We start from the raw sequence: 21,273 nt of genomic DNA, 5'->3' as shown, positions 1-21,273 counted from the left end.
AATTATTCATGCTTTATATGATGTTATGATGTGGAATACTGATAGCAAAAATTACAAAATTATTAAACCATGACACAAACAAACAAAAAAACCCCACAAAACATTTAAATTACTGATTACCAGTGCTATCACTGACAGAAGGAAGTAACTGTTATATCATGTCCTGATATTTTCATCACCACGTTGCTCTCCTAAGTATGGTAGTTTGTTTACTCTACGCCTCTCACTATGGCTACCACCAACCATTACTACAAGTCAGGGATCACACATTTGCTATCAGACCTACTATTGTCATTCCAAGTAAACAGCCCCATAATATAAATTAGTGAACTGCAAGGATAAAGGCTTTTCTATTTTTTATGGATATATTTGTTTTCAGAAAGGAATTTGGTTTGGTAGTAAAACTATTTTTGTTCAGGCTTAGCAGTAGATCGAAAAAATTAGCTAGAGGGTTACTTACTTTCATGTAGATTCAGTGTTCTACTCTTCTCCTGGCAGAAAGGAAAAAGAAAGTACCTTCAGGATCTCAAGGCGCAGATCATGCACTTCTTATGGTATCAAGTAATTTCTTTTAACATTCTGCTGTGCAATTCAGCAATTCCCAGAACTGCATGTTATAGTTTGCATTCTGAACAAAGCTAAGTACCTTCCCTTCCAGGGTTCTTTTGTCTTCTAAATGAATCCTCGTTGGTTGTATTTCATGTTAGTCTGTTCATACTGCTTCTGTATAAATGAACATATTAATCCTTAATTTTCTAGGGCTTTTGTTCCATTTGCCAAGGAAGCATTTTTCTTCTCTCCAAAGCTGCAGATGCAGATTACCACTGTGCTGGCTTCTTCCTGTCTGGAGCGCTCTGGCAAAAAGAATTAGTTGAGGAAAGTTCACATTCATAAAAACGTGTATTTTCTTTTCACTTCTACCATACGTCACAGCTGTCTCCTAGTGTTCTCATCAGTTTTCGTTCAAGCATTACTTACATGAAACCTACCACCACCACTAGTGTCTGAGGAATTTGGAAAGCTGACCTTCCAAGACAGAGTGTACAAGTATGTGAGGGATTTTTAGTGCTATCAATTGACAATTCCTCCACAACTCTCTCAGCTCTTAGAGCATCTATGAGGAAATGCAAACCCTCAGTGTAGACTTATTGAATCATTCACAGTGGTGTAGAAAAAAGCTGTGTGGATTCACTTGTCAGCAGCTTGGGCAGTTGAGGAACTTGAGGCTCTTTTCAGAATACTTGAAGTATTTGAGCAGTAGACCTAGGTGCAAGAAATCAATTAAAAAATGTTTAAAATCTGGTGTGGAAGCCAATGTGGTCAAGATATACTCAAAATTGAAAAGAATCAGGTTTAGGTCGGCATGAGAGAAGACACAGAGAAATAAAAAGTACGAATGTGATACTGCTGGTGAGTTCATGTTTCAAAGTGTGGCATTTCAGTGTAGAGAAAACTGGCCTGTACCATCCAGTTAGAGCTGCTGCGTTTTTTATGCCTGGCATGCTCTGCATTGAGGGAAAATCGCATTCACAGAAAAAAAATATATTCCTTTTTCTATGTATTCCTTCAGGAGAAAAACTTAACAAACAAACCACTGATACAGAATGTCATCCACAGGGATAATGAAGGCCTAAAATGAAGCGAAGAATTCAGGGAATCATCCTTTTACATCTTCAGCAACTCAATCTAGAAAACACCAGGGAAGAACATCAAAGTGAACTTCAATTAGCATGCAGTTGCACAAAGCTTTTTAAGAGATTCTGAGTAGGAATCTAGAAATTAGAACTGTGATTTCCATCATACCTGCTTTCTCCTTGTCTATTGAAAAGGATACCAAGAAAATCAGAACAGATTCCTTCTACCTTTTGGCTATACTGGTGCCAAAAGCCCAACACCAACCAACAGCACGCTAGGTGAAGCAGCAGGCATGCTTACTGCCCAGAGCGCTTTTCAAACCAGTATGATCCACAAGCCCAGCTACAAGTGGCAGGATCTCTCTTGTTTGAGTACCAACTCACAGGTCTTGTTTAACAGCAGCTGGTGCATTATGGAAACTGACTTAGATGTCTCACTGTATATGCTAGAAAAAGAGTAACCTAAACTGGTTCTTCAGACGTTATCTGAAGTTTGCCTCACACCACTCACAATGAAGCAACTGGTAGTAACATATCATCACCAATACATGGCACTGCAAATCATCCTTTAAGCAAGTATCAACTGGTAGACTCTATTAAAACTGTAGTCTGCATCAGTATGAACCCAGCAACCTCGAAACAGTAAAGGTATACATTTTTAAGAAACAGAAATGTCTAAGATGTTATTTGTTATAGGATGTTCCAAAGGCTGTTAAACTCCTGTCTGTGCCTTAAGAAAGAAAAAAAAATAATAATTAAAACATTTTTAAAAAGGAGAAAAATCTAATTTAAACGTGTGCTACTAGGAATAAAAAATTCAGGTTGGTGTTATATTACATTAATCAGGAGGTTGAGGTACCCAGCCACGATCTTCAGGAAAAAAAGAAAATTACAGGGTCTATCAATTAGAGAAGCAGTGCTCTGAGCCTATGTGCTGGCATGCTTACAGTTTTTTTAATGTCTGGCAGGATGTTTTACAAACTAAACTCAGCAAGATGACAATTCCACCAGAAGGTGCTTCAGATGGTTTTGCTAATAATTTTGATCAGCTGAAATGGAGAAAAACATCACTTTATTTGGCTTTTCCAGAACCTGTCAAATCTGAGCAGAACTATTAATTGCCCCCTTCTGCATCACCCACCAGCCTTTCCCACTTTCTTCAAGAAAAGACATGCTTCAATTTATTTTTTTTTCCTGAAAGTATTCTGCATAATCAGCCTTTGTTCCAAAATGCTGTTTGGTCATTCTGTGTGCACTTCCTCTGCTAGAAGGAAGTACCATTTCTTGAAAATATTCATTGGAGGCTGGTATTGCTACTGCTAGAAACACGTAAGTGCTAACCACCATATATTGGCTTTTGTTTTAATAGCCTTTTAACCAACTTTGTTAATGGACTGAATGCAATTTAGATATGGAACTTGGCTAAAATGTAGCTTCAATTGGCTATTAAAATTTAAGAGCCAACTAAGATAGCTAATTACAAAAAAGCTCCAGTGATAATGCTAAGCAGAATTAGTAATAGCAAATGACAGTCTGTCTAGTCTTATTCCCAAAGGGAAAGAAACTCTTAACTGAGAAGTCAACCAGACAACGTGCAGAAAACCTAATTGCATTACTGGTATTATAGCATCCCAAATCTGTCAGCTCACTGGGACAAAACAGTGAGTAAAGTCTGTCAAACTACTCAGGAAAGCAACTGACCCCCTCCCTTCATGCCAGCTGCAATAGTTATAAGGAATTATTTGAACTTACTAAGAAATATTCAAAATTATCAAACCAGTACCATCTGAAAAATACACCTATACCGAATTTGATTCTCTTTGAAGATATTTTAGAGAGAAAAAAAAATACAAACAATCTGCCTGCTAAATGTTCAAGCACTAAAAGGAGCATTCTCTGCTTCATTATCAATATCCTCATTACACCATCAGTTGAAGTGCCAACTAGTTCTCCTGTGAAGATTTATCATGTATGGTGGCTACTTTGAAACATAGGTAGCAGAGTCTTTAACATTCCCTACTCAAGTGTCTCCCTGCTGTGCCTGTAAATGTCAGTCCAGTTTTTTCACGGCTGTGCACACAGATTAGAAACAGCAGGAGAGCTTGGGAGTATGACTACAATACCAGTAAGGACACTTGTCTTCATGGCACTGCTCAAGTGATGCTTGGAATGCAGGACCCTGCTGTTTTCTAATATTTACACACAACTGGAGTCATCAAGAGCAGTAAATGCAGTCTAAAGGCAGCTTGCTTCTTTTGTGTTAGGGGCTTTACTTTCAAATGGGATGTCAACAAAAATCTACTACACACTTCTCCTCTTATAAAGTAGTGCATTTCCTCATCACTGTTTTGCAAAACAGTGAGAACACATGTACAAACACATACTATATGCAATACATACAGCAGTAATACAGGTTATGATCACAGCCTTCCACTTGGTCCCATCCTTGACCATCCCAAACCTTAAACATTTTACAGAAAGCCAGAGAAATTCTTGCCTATGAAGACCATAGTTTTGAAGGGTTTTTGTGCATGTGTATGAAAAGGAGATGAGGAGACAAAACCTGAAGCATTTTCCTATAACAGAAAGCACTTCCCAGTAAAAACTTTTTCAAAGACATCCTGGGTGGGATGGGGCAGCTTATGAAACCTACTGCTCAAAACATTATTTTCCAAGATACAGAAACTTGTTCATTTTGGTTTTGGTAGCATCAAAAAAAAACCACAACCACACACACTCCTAAAACCTTGGAAAGAAAAGAAGGCAAATTAAGTCACTAAAACCACTAAAATCTGAAACAACTAAAGTACAAAGAAACTGAGATATGCAGGATAAGTAAGAGAATAAAATATGCTTTCTTGACAATAGTTATCCAGAACAGCTTAATGCTTTTTGAAAAAAAGGTTATTAAATGAGGTCATTAAAATAATAGCTTGATTTGAGGAGATTCACGTGAGGGAATTCAGTAATCCTAATTTGTTTATGAAATAGAATGCTACACTTAAGAACCTTCAGCCACACTTTGATAATACCTAGGAAAATTAGCCCGTATAAAAGTCTAAACAAAAACAACAAGGCGCTAGACCTTTTAAATATGAACTTCCAGTTTTATTTGAAAACAATAAATCCCCTTGTTTTCAAAACACTTCCTCATCATTCATTCAGCATTTTATGCTACAGCATTTTTTTCAGTGTGTAGCTACCCAAACATTATACCATCAAGCAAGCAGTACACTGGACATCCACACAAAAACACTACCCATTGGCTCAATTGGATTCCTTTTCGTTTGTCAAATTTCACAGCGCACACTCTCTAATATGAATTATGTTCATGCCCTAATTATATGCATTTATGTGGTATGTAAACAAAAACTAGAGGTATATAACACTGAAATTAAATTGAAATTAAATACCACTCCCCCCCCCCCCCCCCCCCCCTTTTTTTTTTTCTTTGTTTTTAAACTTACAACACCAAAGAGAAGACTCAAAACCAAGCAAAGAAGTGCTTGTAAGCCAATTTTGGGAGCATACATTTTCTTAGCTATTAAAAAAGGAAAACCATTAGTTTTGTTATGAGAAGTGCATATGAGTCAAGCTTTCACTGAAACTAATGCCTTTAAAAAGTTATAATTCAACATTTATTAAGTTCTCCAGGCTCTTCACTAATATAAAACAAAAATGGGCAATGGGCAACTTGAGGATTGCATATGTTCTTTTTCTTCCCTCCTTCCCCCCCCCCCCCCCCGCCCCCCTTTCTTTTTTTTCTTTTTCTTAAGTTCTGGGCCTTATGCCTGAAATTCCAGTTTCTTTTTTCCAGAAGAACTCTGAATAAATGAGAAAATGATACAGAAAAAAATACTGTTTAAAAAAAAAAAAAAAAAAGAAAGAAAAAAAAGAAGAAGCTCACACTCAGTGCCTATCCTAAAAAGAATTGTTTAAACACATTTTATAACAAACTGGAATTAAAAGGTGTTTTTTTAACTATTTTGTTATCTCAATGAAAATACTTGAGAAATATTTAAAACACGTCTATTATTTCAGGCTCCTGGACTTCAATCATCTCAGCGCACACCCCTTTCAAATACATTCAAAAATAAAAGAAATCAGATGCCACAATATTGCGCTCCTTAAAAATAACCAGAACTGTATTATAAAGCAGAAAAAAAAAATAAAAAAATCACCCTTTCAGTTTGCATTTACATACATAAATTTATCTTAAAAAAATAAAAACGCATCCTCACTTCAAAGTTGGTAAATGTTGCGTTGGTCCTACAGCAGACGTAACTTATGCAAACATTTTACTGAGACGTTTATTCTTCAAAAAAAAAACAACAAAAAAAACCAGGTACAAACAGCAGTCCAAGTTTTTTTTACAGGAATTATTATGTAAAAAAAGGGAATGAAATAGATTCCAGTGCTACAGTAACTGATAAAAAAAATAACAGAGATGAGCTGAAGAGCAACTTAAGTTGTTGCTCCATTCATTATTTACTTCTGAACCCTCTTCCTGGTTGCTGCACTTTTCTTGGGCTTCGGTGACGTCATTTTTCTTGTTCTGGTAGCTACCGCTCCTGTAATTTGATAAAGAAAAAAAGAAACAAAGAAGATCAGCTGTAAAATAACAGGAATGAATCACAATAAATTATACTGCTGCATTTTATGATGATAGATCAACTCAAATTACTCATGTAGTTTTGATTTATACGAGGACAGAAAAAGAAAACAGGAATTTAACATAGTTTCTGGGAAGCAACATTAGCCTGAAAAGAACACATTGTATGCTTCATTTTTTCAAACCATTTACATACAGTTTAGCAAATTTAAAGGCCCACCTTCAGCAAAAGATGAAGAACCAGTTCCTCTTCAGATCCTAAATCTCTCCTTCCCTCACCATGTGCTAAATTACAGTTGCGATTCCTCCCAGTGTTGAGTCATTTTGGGTGTTCTCTGGATCTTGTGCTAAGCTGATCAGGCTCTGCAACCTAGCAAATGACTTTTTTGGGGGTCTCTGTATTCTGAAAGCTTAATGATTTGCGGCAGCTTAGATTGTTCTGAACTAAGAGTTTACATGACAAAGGCATACAGGTAGAAAAAAAGGAAGCCTTGTTTGGCAGCATTGAGCTGTTAAGTCAGCTCAGCTATCAGTAAAACTTAGTCTTCAAATTTAAGCCTGTCATGGTTTTGTGACTTTTGTTATTGGTATTCCATGTCAAAACATCATGCGGAGCACTGAGAGTTAAAGAGTTGATGCTCCAGTTCCACAGGTTATTGACAGTTCTGTGTACCTGGCTCTCAGAAAAGAAGAACTACATCTCCCAGAAGACTTCCACTGTTCCATTTTCCGTTTAGAGGGAAAGATAAACTGCTCGCAAGTCATAAGAAGTCCCCTTTTTTACTGCTCATCTCTGCAGTGCATGCTCCCTTGCAACCTCACCTTCAGGATCAAAGTAAGGGCTTTGTTTTTGGACACTCTCATTTTATTTATTAGCCTCAATTCCAATTATATTGTATTACATTGTGTTATCTTGCATACCAATATCATATTTAGTAAATTAACTTTCTTCCTCAGATTGCTGCTGCTGTTTGGTTTTCAGGCCCGTCTTCCTACCCTTCCACCTTTTTTTCCCCATTTCCCCCTTTCCCAGGTCACAGGTCCATAGATCCGCACTGTCCCATTAGTCACAAAACTAGGCTGAACAGGCCCATAAACTTTGACAAACCTATTATTTGACAACACTAAAAAAGCCTAAATAATCAAGACTGCAATCTAAAAAGGATTCCTAGTAAACCAGAAGGCAGGTTGTTGGAGGAGACAATACATAAGAGCAGCAAAAAAACCATTTCCATGAACCACATTCATCTCGTCACTTTTCAGAAAATAATACTACAATAAAAATTGCTACCATTTTTAGTAACACAGTAAAACACTTTCCACCATCTGTTTATGGTATTATTCAGATTATTTTTTGATCTTGACTTGGTAGATTCACAGAATGGCTTGGTTTTGAAGGGACCTTAAAGATCATTTCGTTCCAACCCCCTGTTTTAGGCAGGTATACAAACGAGACTGACTTCCTCCTTAAAGACAGCATGCCTAGTTATTTAAGTTCTTGCCTGTTGGTATGTCTACACATAACCATGAAGTTTCTGTTAACTTTCTAATCTGTTAGTGACAAATAATCTAAGAGACAAGTTTCATGGAAACTCTTTACAAAGAAGCTTCTTATGTAAGACAACAGCCTCTAAGCACTATGAATCACTGACTGTTGAAGCTCAATGAGTAAATCTGGAGGAAAGAAACAAAGCAAGGAACAATGCACAACAAACCAAAATAGACTCAAGTCCACTCAAAACCAGAACTACACCAAGAAAAGCAGAGTTATTGTTTATTGTGTAACTTAATTTGCTCTTAAAATGTTGCTTTGAAATGAAAAATACCAATATCAACTTTGATGAATGGAGAAAAAAAATTCTTGCTCCTTTTTGGTCCAAAAACATTCTCTGCCATTCAGCACAAAACTACAAGTAGATTTTGATGGACAGTGCATCTTTGATTAATAAATCCCTTCAGAAAAAAGTGACAGCTCTGATGATGGTATCTTGTTTTTGAACAAAGCAGCTCAATCAATGAAAGGTCTACTCTGGCAAAGCACCACACACACTCCAATCACAAACACTATTTAAAAATCAAATCTATTTTGGTACCCTTACCAATACTGGAGTACCAGTAACTAAACACTACATAAGCAGGTATCAAATTAAAACAGAAGCTCAGCTATATAAAATACTTTTTTCCCCAGATAAACTACACCATATTATCAAGTACTAGTTCATCTTTTTCAAAGTCACACAATATTCCAGCAACTACAAGTGTAAATTCCAGCAAAAACAGAAATATCTGAGTTTTAAACTGAGTAACTCCAGTGGGAAGTAGGCTAAATTATTTTTCCCATTCATAACACTTCTTCAGCTAAGAAGAAAGTAACTGTGATTTTTCATCTGATTATAGATTATATAACCAATTTTACAATGACAGGTCAAACTCACACTCTATTAAAAGCAAGTGTCAATGAAAATGATGACTTTACAGGTGTTTGTCTATACAGGGAAAAAAAATGGTGTTTAGTTTCCATATCTGTATTGCAGGAGAGTAATACTTCATGTGTAGTCAAGGACAATACAAGAAAATAAAGCTTAATAATTCTTCAAGGGAAAAAAAAAGAAAAAAAAAGGAGCTACAGGAAAAGAGTCCTATTTAGCAAGGTCTGTTGTAATAAAATAATGGGAAATGGTTTCAAGTTTAAAGAGGGTAAATTTAGGTCAGGTATAAGGAAAAAGTCTTCTACAATGAGTGGTGAGGAACAGGTTGCCCAGTGATGTGGTGAATGTTCCATCCCTGGGGACTTCAAGGATCAGGACCTTCATCAGAATCTGGATTAGGATCTAGACAACCTGATCTAGCTGTGGATGTCCTTGATCACTGCACGGGACATGGACTAGATTACCTTCAAAGGTCCCTTCAAACTCTAAGGATTCCATGATTCTAATTCAGCTTACCCATTCCTTATTGCCCATGCAAGATCAAAAAGGAAAAGATGACAGCCACCCTGCCACTGCTTTTTCCTTTATTTTTATTGCATTAATGCATTCATTTCAAAGTTTTTCTAAACAAACACACTCACGGAGAATCTCCAAGAGGATCATTACAAAACAAAAAACAATCCTTGTCATGGTCTTTCTATTCCTAATTTCAAGTTTAAGTAGCAGCATCACCGGCTTAAACTATCTGATTAACTTGCATTAAACACAAAACATCTTTAGCTTCAAAGTTTGCAGCTGTTTCAGAAGATCTTAAGATCTGTACCAAGAAGCCCACTTGCTTTTTCAAAATCAGTTAGCCCAGTAACACACCCCCTCCACACAAACTTTCCAGTATGAATATCAATTGTTTCCAAACACAGAAACAGTCCTGAGTGGGCAGCACCAAATGAGGATGCAAACAAAGCCATTACAACTAAAAGAGAGGGTTCTTATATAGTAGATTAAACTGAATTAGGTTCAAACAGAGATTTAAATGAGGAAGAATTATATAGGCAAAAAACAAGCTAGATGGTGTCACTGCACAGCTTGTTTTGAGACTGCAACAAAGTTCAGTAGTGGCATAAAGAGTCCCCACAGGCTCTAGAGGAATTATTAGACATGTTTACTATGGTATCTGATCCTCTCCATGTAAACAGTATTATACAGAAGAAATCCAGCAGCACTGTATAAGGATTTGGGTTCTGCTCTTCAAGAAAGCAGAAAAAAAAGTGTGGTAATCATGGACTCAGCAAAAAATAAAATGAACTGAACAGAGGAAAATAAAAGGAGATGTGAAGGTGCAGCCTTTAGTATTTATCAACTGTGCAAAGCACTGCTGCAAAAAATGAACCATTTTCATGTCCACAGCAAATATGACAAATCATAAGCTTAAAATGTCAAGAAGGAAAATTCATATTAAATACTAAAATTATCAAAAGAAAATGCTGCTTCTTCTTGAGCCATTTTCAGTAGTAAGGATAGTAAAGTGTCAAACGAGTCAATGACCAAGACTGCTACCACTGAAATGTTAAAAGAAAATCATGGTATGCATCAGGTATTAATACCACCGTAGGTAGATAACCTATCTTTAGACTGGTGTATAGCACAGACCATCTTCTGACGATGTTTTCCAGTTCTACATGAGGTACATGAGAAATAAAATAACACCTGAGTCTAAAGATGACATTTCTATGCATGACAAAGGTTTCTGTCGTTTACTGGACAGTAAGAGATCCTAATCATGAAAACCCAGCTGCTAAGCAGAAAACTGTTACAACTCAGGTATCAAAAGTGACTGCAGATTACATCATAGGTAGAATATTTTCAAGTACAACCACAATACAAGCTGCATCACTTGCATACACTGAAAACATGAGTCCATGTAAGTTTCTGTATAATGGTGCCAGAAATTAGTCTATACAAGCTCCTGTAGTAATCATTAAACAATATAGTTACCACCTTCTGCCCTCAACAGAAGCACAAGCAGTCGAGCACATTGATAAGACACAAGGTTACCTTCTTTTTCCCCCCTTTTTCTTTGAAAAAGAGAAATAAAGAAGAGCATGTAGTCAGTCCTCTGACAGGCCTTTTCCCAACTCCTTCACAGAACTCTGCATAGCTAATAAAGACTTGTATGGTAATGCTTCTGAAATAACAATTTTTTGCTACTTCGAAGACTACTGAGGTGACTGAAAGAGGAACAACTAGAAGTTTTAGTTAGTTGGCTTGTTCCTTCTTCTCAGCAGCTTTTTTGTCTAACAACAACAACAAAGAAATTGAAACATGCTTCGGCAAAAGAAATGGACCAGAAGAATTGAAATGTGGGCTTCAATTCCAGGAAATATAAAAATGGTAGGGGGGAAAAGAGAGGGTAAAGAAGGATGGCAGAGCTGTAGGATGGGGTTTCAATTTCAGTACCCTGTTATGAGTCCTACTGCTCAATGATGTTCGCTATAATAAATCAATTCATTTTCATAGGAAAACATGGAAACACATCAGGACACAAGAACATATTTGTTTCACTACTTTTATGCCTGCTTATTTTCTAAAGATAACATTGAGTCTGAGCATTCTGAAAAATAATAATATATAATTGTTCCAGATAAAACTGAAAGACTTATTTACTTCTATCTGCTGAAGAGGCTCCAAAACACAACTGTACAAACTGAAAACAATAGTCACATGTAGCATGTGTTTAAAAGCAGCCTTCCTCTTCACCACGCAGCAATTTGCAGGAAGAATAAAAAATTTAGGTTAAATGTGTACCTTAAATCATGAAAAGGTGACTGTTTCCTGTGTGATTCTGGGTCACTAAATGTTTCTTTTCTCTTTTCTGGAGAAAAATTTTACTTTCAGGATTTGTATCTGAGTTTAAATTGCAACATGTGTTCAGCACATTATGCTGTATCTTCAAGGTCACAGAACAAGAAAAAAGCAAACACCTCTTTTACTGTGTTTTTCTTTTAGCTATTCACGTTTTCCTCAGTTTCTTTCAGTACTTTTAACATACTTTACATTTAATGCTTTCTGTTAGCAGCAAATGAAAGAAAGTTCCATGAGACACAGTAGGGAACATTAATGTATTTTATATTATAAACGTGTCCAAAGTCTTAGTCTACAGAGAGAGTGCAGAAATAAGTTTGAGATAAGGAGGAACACTGTGTAGGAAACTGTGTTCCAAGCAGACAGGAATATACAAGAGTATTCCTGTATTTTACATACAGAAAATTGAAAATAGATGCTTATTATCATCATCTTGAGCATGATAATAGAAGTGAAAGAAGAGAAGAACAACAGATAATTAGAACTACTGCAAAGAACAGGTTTTACTGAAAATGTGTATACAAAGGTGTAAGATTAAGGGTTAGAAATCTACCAGTAACGTGTGGAGTAGAAAGATGAGTAACAAGAAGTGCCACAAACAAGCTCAAAAAAAAATCCTATTATTTACATACTCCTTAAAACTTGATGACAAGACCAACAATATCCTAAATATAAAATGGAATCCAAGCATAGATTTAATCCAACATGATGCAATCAATCTTGAATGAATAAATAAGAAATTTCTAAGACAAAAATTCAGGTTCTGATTTATGCAAAGCTATAAAACGTAAATAAAGACAAAGCTAAGTACCTCTTAATTAAGAAATGCTACTAAACCTTACATGTTGGTTTGTTTGTTTGTTTGTTTTGTTTTTTTATACACTGCAAGAGTACCTGAAGACCACAGGTAAGGCCTTACAATGTTAGATGTTGTATTGCAATACAGCCATGAACAATTCCTACCTCTGGCGGTGCAACTTATTAAAAAAATCCCTTTTAAAAAATACTTCCCATTTAAGGCCTACTTTAGAATTTCACTCGATTTCACTTTTCCCCCAATTAATAAAATCGTAGATTGTTTTCAAAATAATAAAAAGAAAATGAAAAGGATTGTATAAAAAAAATAGAAAAGAAAAAAAAAGCTTTTCTTTTAAATTGAAATCATGTCTTTTGGCAGCATTTTTACTGGTGGGAAGGGTCAACTAATAGATTAATTTATTATCATCCACAGTATCTTGGAATCCTGGTTTCAGGATAGGATATGGAAGGATATGAGTTCTCATTACAGAAAAGAAAGAAGAAATTGATTATAATATGCCATTTTTAACTCTTGTAGTTAAATGAGTAAAGAAAATTGTTTTATACAACACAGCATGTTTATTGAGAGCTTTCTGAAACTCAGTAGCTGAAAAGTCTAGCACTCCTGCTTGACAGTATCAGAAAGACTGACAGCAGGCACACTGAGTGAGATGGAGTTTACTGTACTTACCTGAAGTGACCACTCTTACACTGAGAGCCAAATGAAAAAAAGAATTTCATCCTGCCTAACCTTTCTTCTGCTCTTTATTATTTCTCCACTAAACTTGAGGCTCCCTGATCACAGCACTAGGATATTTCTTTCCTGGCAGAATCCCTTGCAGACCTTTCACGGAATCACAGAATTTGAGCACCATGGTGCACTCAAACTGTTGCACAGCTGGACTGGGATCTTTTGGGAGTGGATTAGACAACTCAGGTTTTCTAAGTAGTAGGATACAGATAGCAATAACTAGTTAAACAGAAAGAAGCTGCATGAGTTTTTGCCACTCTGAAGTCCAAATACGCATGAAAAATGTGAACACCTTAGGAGTAAGCCCTGTTACGAATAACGCCACACATATCTAGCATGTGTCAGAAACCAATCAATTTAAACTTTAATTTCTAAGGATGCATCAATACATTACCCACGTTAACGGACAGTAAACTTTAAGGTATCTTTTAGTCACAAGACTAAACACGTAAGAGAGGAACAAGTCCATGGTAACATAAAATTAGTCAGATTAGGAAATACAGTTCTATGTATTTTTGCAATCAGCTATTTTTGATCTGTCAAAAGCATCAGAATTCTAAGATTATGAAACAGTTGCCTTTTCTTTCAATACAAATTTATGAATCATGTTTAAAGAGAAAGTTTTTAATGCCAAATTTGAAGAGAACAAAATGAGTAAGTGCATGTGTATCTTTTTAATCTGAAATCACCCCCTTCCGCTCCCCCAACCCCCTTAATATTTATTAAATTGAGAAGCACAAGAAGGTGAAACTAGAACCATTTCACCTACAAAATTACCAAGAGAAAATATAAATGTAAATTTACGTCCATCACTTGTTTTAACTACTGGTTGCTAAAAATACCCATCCCGTCCCAAATAACTACAATTAGTCAAAAAAATCTTAGCATTTATATAGTTGATGAGATTTGGATTGCAATTTCTGAAGCCATTTTGCATTTCTATGTATGAAAATCTCAATCCACAATCACAGGGAAGTTGAAAGGTAAGAGTAACATATAATACCACACTTCAAAAATGTACATTCTGCTCACAGGAACCAAATCACAGTAAGTAGTCAACAGTATTTAAACTAAAAAATTGTTTCCAGGTCTTCAATAAAACATTAAATCTAACAATAAAAGTCAGCATCGTGTCAAATAGCTATTTCCTTCAGAGAAAGTATAATCTAGCTAATTAACATTATTTCAGCTGCTGACAGACTAGAAAATTCTTAATAAATTGAGATCAACAATTCAAAAGGCATTCGAGTAAGAGAAATAATCACAGATTTTAATGATTGGTATTCTATAACGTGAACAGCTGAAAATGAACAGAGCAGTGTCACCTTCTGGAATAACACTAGCTTAATTACTTGTACTTTGTACCACACAGAGTAAATACACTGGAGTAATTCCATAATTTAACAATATCACTGCTTCTGAAATGTTTTATTTTTCCATTCTGCCATGCACCTTCATCAATCATTTTTTTAAATAAGGAGATTTGTTTTGAGGTGGAGTCTATTACAATCACTTCATTATTTTTAGAGTACTATAATGATTTTTTGACTTACTGGAAGAAGCAGGCTTCTTTTTTTCTGGACTTCCTGCATCTTCCATTTCTGCTTCACTGCTCTCATTGGCTACAGCTGCTGCCTTTCTTTTTTTCTGTAAATGAAATGGCAATTGAAGTCAAAAAGTAGAAGATATATTATCCTCACAGGGTATTCTACAATTTTAACCATCATTTCCTCATATAGTTCAAGCTATCAGTTGTAGAGGATATTTATTCGTATATCAACATAAGAATACTAATACTAGGCAACAAACAGTTTAAAAGTTCACTTTCCCTAACTACAAATCACATCAGTTGGAATTTTAATGTATGAAAATGTAAGTTTTTATTATCAAAATCTATTTTATTTACATTGGCTAAATGGCTGCAAATAGATTTATCTGAAAAAGAATCTTGAAGAACACAGAAAAACATTTTACCCCGAGTTTATGTTAATGGATTTTTCTCAAGCATTTATATATCACTAAATTCAAGTTTATCTAAATTCTGGCTTCTGAAGGCTTGCTTTGCTTGAAAGTTGATAACATTCACTAGCAGTATGTTATTACTTTTACCTAATAGCAACAATAAGTTCTGTTTCAAAGAGAAGTACAACTCTACTCAACATACCTTAACATCTCTACATTGACAGTAACCTTATTATCTATGTGGTACAATTAATCTTACTTTTACAAACTAATTTTAAGGTAGTTATGAAAATATTTTATTCAAAACCCGCATCATTTCTGCAATTGACATATATTTGTAGCAGAGATTTAGCAATAATTGAGGAACACGAGAAGAATTTACTTTTTTTTCCCCCCCAAAGTATGCAAGACTATAGCTTTACTAATACAGCTTCTTAAGTGGTTACAACTTCACATGGCTCCTGAGAGAAGGGGAGAGTGCATTACATCTTTCCTTTCCAAAGTGTTGCTTCATGATTACCATCTAAACCCTGCTGGGCTGAACAGATTGGTTCGATAATTACATACAATAACTGCAGTGGGCAGGTAACCCTCAGCTGGCACAGGGCAGCTCCCCTGTGAGAACTTCCATATGCAAACTGCACTGATGGAGTGCATTAGGTACATCTTTCCTGCCGGTGCACAGGCCTGATTACTGCCAGCCAAGACTCCAAGGTTAGCATGTCAGCAGATTTGTGATGCATTAGGCAGGAATAAACACAGACACTTTTGTTCATTCTGACCAAAATTAAGGAAGACTATTTCAGTGCTGTACTGCTTTTATATGAGAGATAATACATTCCTCACAATTGTACTAGAAAACATTTTAAATGCTCATCAGAAAAACGGATATCCAATATATGCCACACAAAAGCAAAATACATTTATCTTGTTTCCAAGCTTATTTAATAAAAATGGTTTCTTAATCTTGATGCAGGTGACATAGTAACAGAAATCAGGCTGCATTCATCTAACGATAGCTACACCTGTGTTTTTTGAGGCCCATCATTAAATTAGAAACCACATTTTCCCGTTGGTTCCCAGTAATTCCCAGCAGCTCTTCAGTATTAAACAAAATTTATTCAGGACAAGGACCGCATCTTATTTAGAACAGAGTTCCAGATACTTCAATACATGGGACTGCAAGGTTTCTGTTTGGCTATAAGTATTAATACCACACACACAAACCAACATGCATGTATTTGAAAAAAAGGAAAAGGAAAAAAATCCTTCAGCAGAACTATGGACTGTGTTTCATTTACTTAAACATCTGGGAAAACCTGAGTCATTGGAGTCATGATACTGAAAACAAAATGTTAATTTTTAACATAGCAGGCATCTGCGTATTCTAGCCAGATACCAGTACAGGAGAATGAAATTCCATGCTTACATCCAACGTGCAGTGCACATCATGGCTCAATGTAAGTACATGAGCTGAACACACAAGAGAATCCTACATCCTAACAGTGAGACAGAAGCTAGAAATTCTCTTCTGGTTAGGAAATACCACAGTTTCAGAACACCAAATGACACTTTAAAGACAGCATTACACTAGAATGCCCTAAGGGATTTGAAGAAGACCTAGCAAAACTGAATGATCAGTACAGCCAAAACACCACAAACACTCTACACTACAGGTCAACATCTTCTCAAAGGTGGAAGCCAGACTACATTTTTCTTTTCCAAACTAGACTTCAAACACGCCAAAAGAAATTCAGAATTTGGTGGCATACACAGGTTTTCTGAGGCAAGATGTTACTGACCAATGGTAAATTATCTTTACAGAAAGCAGCTTCTAACAGTTTGGATCATAGAGGGTGCTCATCTTTCAAAAAGTCATCAAGCTTCTTGTCACAACTAAAAAAACCAAATAGTTTTAATTAGCATATTACGTTCTTCCTTTTTTCCTTTGTCTACCTAATTGTTCAGCAATTCTGTAGTCCAGCTGTCTCTCAGCTAGCACAGATTTTTTTTGTGTGGAAATGGGGTGAGAGGAAATATAGAAAGAAGTCGAAATGTAAAAAACTAACCAATACTAACACAAAAGAACCTGTGGGAAACTATTACTGTACGCTTTGGTCTTGACTGATATTGGTTACAGAAATAAGACTTCTGTATTTCTGTTCAATGGAAACATTCACCAGCCATCTCTGCTTGACAAGGACATTAAAGGTCACAGATGCTGACTCTGCAGCAGGCCAACTTATTCAGCAAAGAACCCAGTCAACCATTAAACAGGTTTGGCGTTTTTTTTTGTTTGTTTGTTTTTCCAAAACACTCAAGTCACATTGACCCACAAACACAAAAAGAATTTATGCTAATAAACCTCTCCTTTTTGATGGATCTTTACACTCAATTCCACAGAACACTGAGGAATTCCAAAAATTCCAAAGCCATAGGATTTCAGGCAGCGTAAACTGGGCAGTTCACTGAGCAAAAGTGAAGAAAACCAGTAACCAACATCTTCTTCACCAATTGAACAAAGAACAGGCAGAATTTTTGTATGTAGGTCGCTCCAAAAGTAATGCCTTCTATCTGTTTTCATGGAAAATACAACAGATACACAGAGCACAATAACACTACTTGATAGAGCAAGTTCTTGGCTACAAAGCACTATTTTTCAACATAGTCACCACCATTAGCTGATTCACATGGATGAGCTGATTGAGATGCTTTTCATTTCATGGTGTAAAAGCCATCCAGAACTCGGCTTGACTTCCATGTCACTGCCACCACTGTTGAAATGCACCACCCACAGCCTCACTGCACTCACAGCTGTTTGGTCTCTAGAAATGTTCAGCAGGTATCAACGAATGTTAATGGATTCAATTTTTTCTGCACGAAGGAATTCAATTCCACACCTTTGCTTCACATGCACATCTACGTCAGACTCCATTCTGTCAGACTGCCACTCTGCTGCCATCTGTCACATAGCAACAAAATGCAATGGAATACTGGTGGGAAGGTTCAACCTGTACTGCCATATCACCACCATCTGCCTCTGGTGTCATGGGCCAATATAGTAAAATAGGAGGCATTACTTTCACTACAGCTCTCCTAATATTGTATTTCTCAACTCCCCTGTTCAAGCAAAAGAAACCAATGAACTGTCCACTTTTTAAGATTCGCAGTTAGACAGGTAGTAAATACTGTTTGAACTAGAGGATATTTATTATTCAACTGCTTACCTTTTTTTATCCTTATTAAACATCATTTTATGTCTTATGGAAGTCATATTCTAAAAAGTTTTTACACTGCATTGAAGTTAAAGTCCAAATCTAGAGTTTAAAGGCTTTTTAAATGCAAGAAATAAAATACTCCTAGTCTACCATCATAACTTGGTTTCGTAAACAACATTACATCATTGTGACTTCACTATGTGTCAGTATGAAGAGATATAAAAAACTGTATTTAAAAATAAACTTTGAACTAGTCTTGGAAAGGAAGCTACTATCATGAAGATCAACAAAGCAAAGTGCCCACAGTGCTGCACCCTGGTCAGAGTAACCCAAGCCAAGAGTACAGATTGAGGGACAAATAAACTGAGAGCAGCCTTGAGAAAAAGGACTTGGAGGTTCCGGTGGATGAAAAATTAGCGAACAGCACACATCTGTAGGCTGGAAAGCAAAGTGTATCCCAGGCTACATCAAAAAAGAAGCAGGTCCAGCGGGTCAAGAGCAGTGACTCTCACTGTATGCCATTTTTAGACCCCACTTGGAACAATACATTTAAGCTTGCAGGCCTCCAACTTGAAAAGGACACAGAGCTGTTGGAGCAGGCCCAGAGGAGGGCCAATGATGATGATCAGAAGTCTGGAGCTCATCTCCTATGAAGAGATGCTGAAAGAGCTTTGATTTTCTTGTTTTTAGCCTGGAGAAGGCTGCAGAGAGACCTTAATACAGCCTTTAAACAGCTTGTTCTGAAAGTAATGCCTCCTATTTATTTCCACTAAAACCACAACAAATACAGAGAGCACAACACTATTTGATTGAGCAAATTCTCAGCTACCTACCATCGTTTCCAATGCACTGAAGCCAACATTCAGCTTCGAACACAGTTCCCTGGTTGTAATCCCCAGATCTGAGTGGATGAGCTGATTGAGACGCTCTTCATTTCATGGTGTGACAGCTGTGTATGGCCATCCAGAACGTGGCTTGTCTTTCATGTCATTGTTGCCACTGCTGAAATGTACCACCCACTGCCTCACTGTGCTCACATCCACTGTTTGGTCTCCATAAACGTTCAGCAAGCGTCAATGAATGTCAATAGGTGCAATTTTTTCTGCATGGAGGAATTCAATTACGCATCGTTGCTTCATATGTGCTTCCATGTCAGATGCCATTATGTCAGACTGCCCCTCTGCTGCCATCTGTCACACGGCAACAACATGTAATGGAATAGTGGTGGGAAGGTTCAACCTCTACTGTCAAACCACCAACATCTGCCCCTAATGTCATGGGCCAACGTAATAACATAGGAGGCATTACTTTCAGAGCAGCCCTCATACTTAAAGAGGCTTGTAAGAATAACGGAGAGACTTTCTACAGTGGCATGCAGCGATATTAGTAATAGCTTTAAACTCAAAGATAGTAGATTTACTATGAGACACTAAAATAGGTTCATCAGAGAAGAGGTGTTCAAGATCAGGGCAACCTGGTCAAGCACAAGGTGTCCTTGTTCATTATCTAATACGAAAGTACACCTACAAACATCATTCTGGATTAAGTGTTCACAACAATTAGCATAGTTAAGTTAGATAAATGAGTATAACTTAAATAAACATTACACTAATTGCTTATTTCCTACTTGATGCAGTAATGACACCTATTTCCAATATGACTATCACTATGCATTAAAAGCTGTCAAATTCTTAAGAAAACAAAAACCTTTTGAACAGGGTTCGTTTGCACGTCTCCATTTTCTGACAAGCCAAAGTCAAGCACTCCATCATCTTTTTGTCCAATGGACTTGAGACCTTGCAGAAGTATTTCTCGGAAATGTGAATACACAGGTTTCTCTTCATAGCTCAGTTGCTTCACCTTTTCCATATACTTCCTTATTTCATCTAAAGAAATGGTACCTCTGGTTAATTTCTGTATGCTTCTGTAATTCTACCATGAAGTATGAGAAGTTACACATGTATTAGTTATGCTGTTCACCTGACGTTGTTATTTATAAACTCATAATTATGACTTTATTACAACACATTTTAGAAAAAAAATAAGCACTGTAATTTAAAATTTAAAATAGCTCCTCTTACCTGGTTTATTTTTCTCAGGAAAGCATTTGTCCATCAACTCTGAAATGTTATCTCTACATCTGAAAAAACAAATTATTCAGAACTATCACTGGCTTGGACCACTGTCAGAGGCAGGAAACACTACTAGGTAAATCTTTGGTCTGACTTACTACAGTTATTTTCAGGAGTGTAGGTTTGAGAACCTAATGAGTACCACAAAGGCTATCTGAAATACAGCAAGTTTTTGTTCACCAGTTTCAATTCTTATAAAAGTCAGCAAGTAGAAGACTGCAGGAAAAGCACTGTTCCACTTCAAAATCACACACCAATGCCCTTATCTCCTCCAGCTGAAGGACTATTTCTCTAGCTGATCCTATTCAGAGCAGATTCTGGGCCAAAGCAATAATGAAAAGGGGGGCAGAACTGCAGGGGAAGAAAAAAAAAAACTAAACATTGCTAACATAGATAGAAGAAAAAGTGTGCAAACTGGGAAAGAAAACCAAATAACAAATACTTGCTTATAGGACAGAAACTGCTGTACTGGGACAACCTTATTTATATGAGAGGTTTGAGTGGGAGATTAGCGAGGAAAGTGAAAAACGTGAGGGGAAAATAGCAAAAAGAAACCACGTTAGTAGCTCTGTAGCTGGAGTGATGCTCAAAGATGTCAAAGATTCATCCTCAGGTCTCATTTCTGCTACTAACTTCAACGTATGATACTCTTAAGGCTACCCGTACCTTATGCCTTGGTTCTCTTTTTCTAAAGCGTAATTAATGGTCACCTGCATACTGTGCATACATGCTATTACCATGGTTGTATTCTAAAGCAATGGTACTGGGGGATAAATAAGCATCTTATTTGCAAAAGACAACAACAGCGTAACAGTACAAGTAAAGTTTTACTATAAATCAAGGATACATTATATGCAACAAAGAGAAGTTGAGGT

The 21,273-nt window shown here is 36.4% G+C and overlaps 1 protein-coding gene across 3 annotated transcripts in view; it reads right to left on the bottom strand.

Moving 5' to 3' along the window:
- Positions 1-5,363: 5,363 nt before the first annotated feature.
- The window catches only part of VRK1 (VRK serine/threonine kinase 1), a 31,198-nt gene continuing 15,288 nt past the window's right edge, over positions 5,364-21,273 (bottom strand). For all 3 annotated transcript variants that reach the window (XM_015865408.2, XM_015865407.2, XM_015865409.2), the window contains 4 exons: positions 20,348-20,406; positions 19,974-20,152; positions 14,640-14,733; positions 5,364-6,205 (listed from right to left, as the gene is read on the bottom strand). In XM_015865408.2, coding sequence (XP_015720894.1) covers positions 6,123-6,205; positions 14,640-14,733; positions 19,974-20,152; positions 20,348-20,406 — 415 coding nt within the window. In that variant the 3' untranslated portion in view covers positions 5,364-6,122. The remainder of the gene's footprint in view (positions 6,206-14,639; positions 14,734-19,973; positions 20,153-20,347; positions 20,407-21,273) is intronic.

The sequence above is a fragment of the Coturnix japonica genome, chromosome 5 (assembly GCF_001577835.2).
Source record: "Coturnix japonica isolate 7356 chromosome 5, Coturnix japonica 2.1, whole genome shotgun sequence".
In the NCBI taxonomy this organism is placed as follows: domain Eukaryota; kingdom Metazoa; phylum Chordata; class Aves; order Galliformes; family Phasianidae; genus Coturnix; species Coturnix japonica.
Note: the sequence above shows the minus strand (reverse complement) of the source record. Positions and strands in the feature narration are given on the sequence as shown.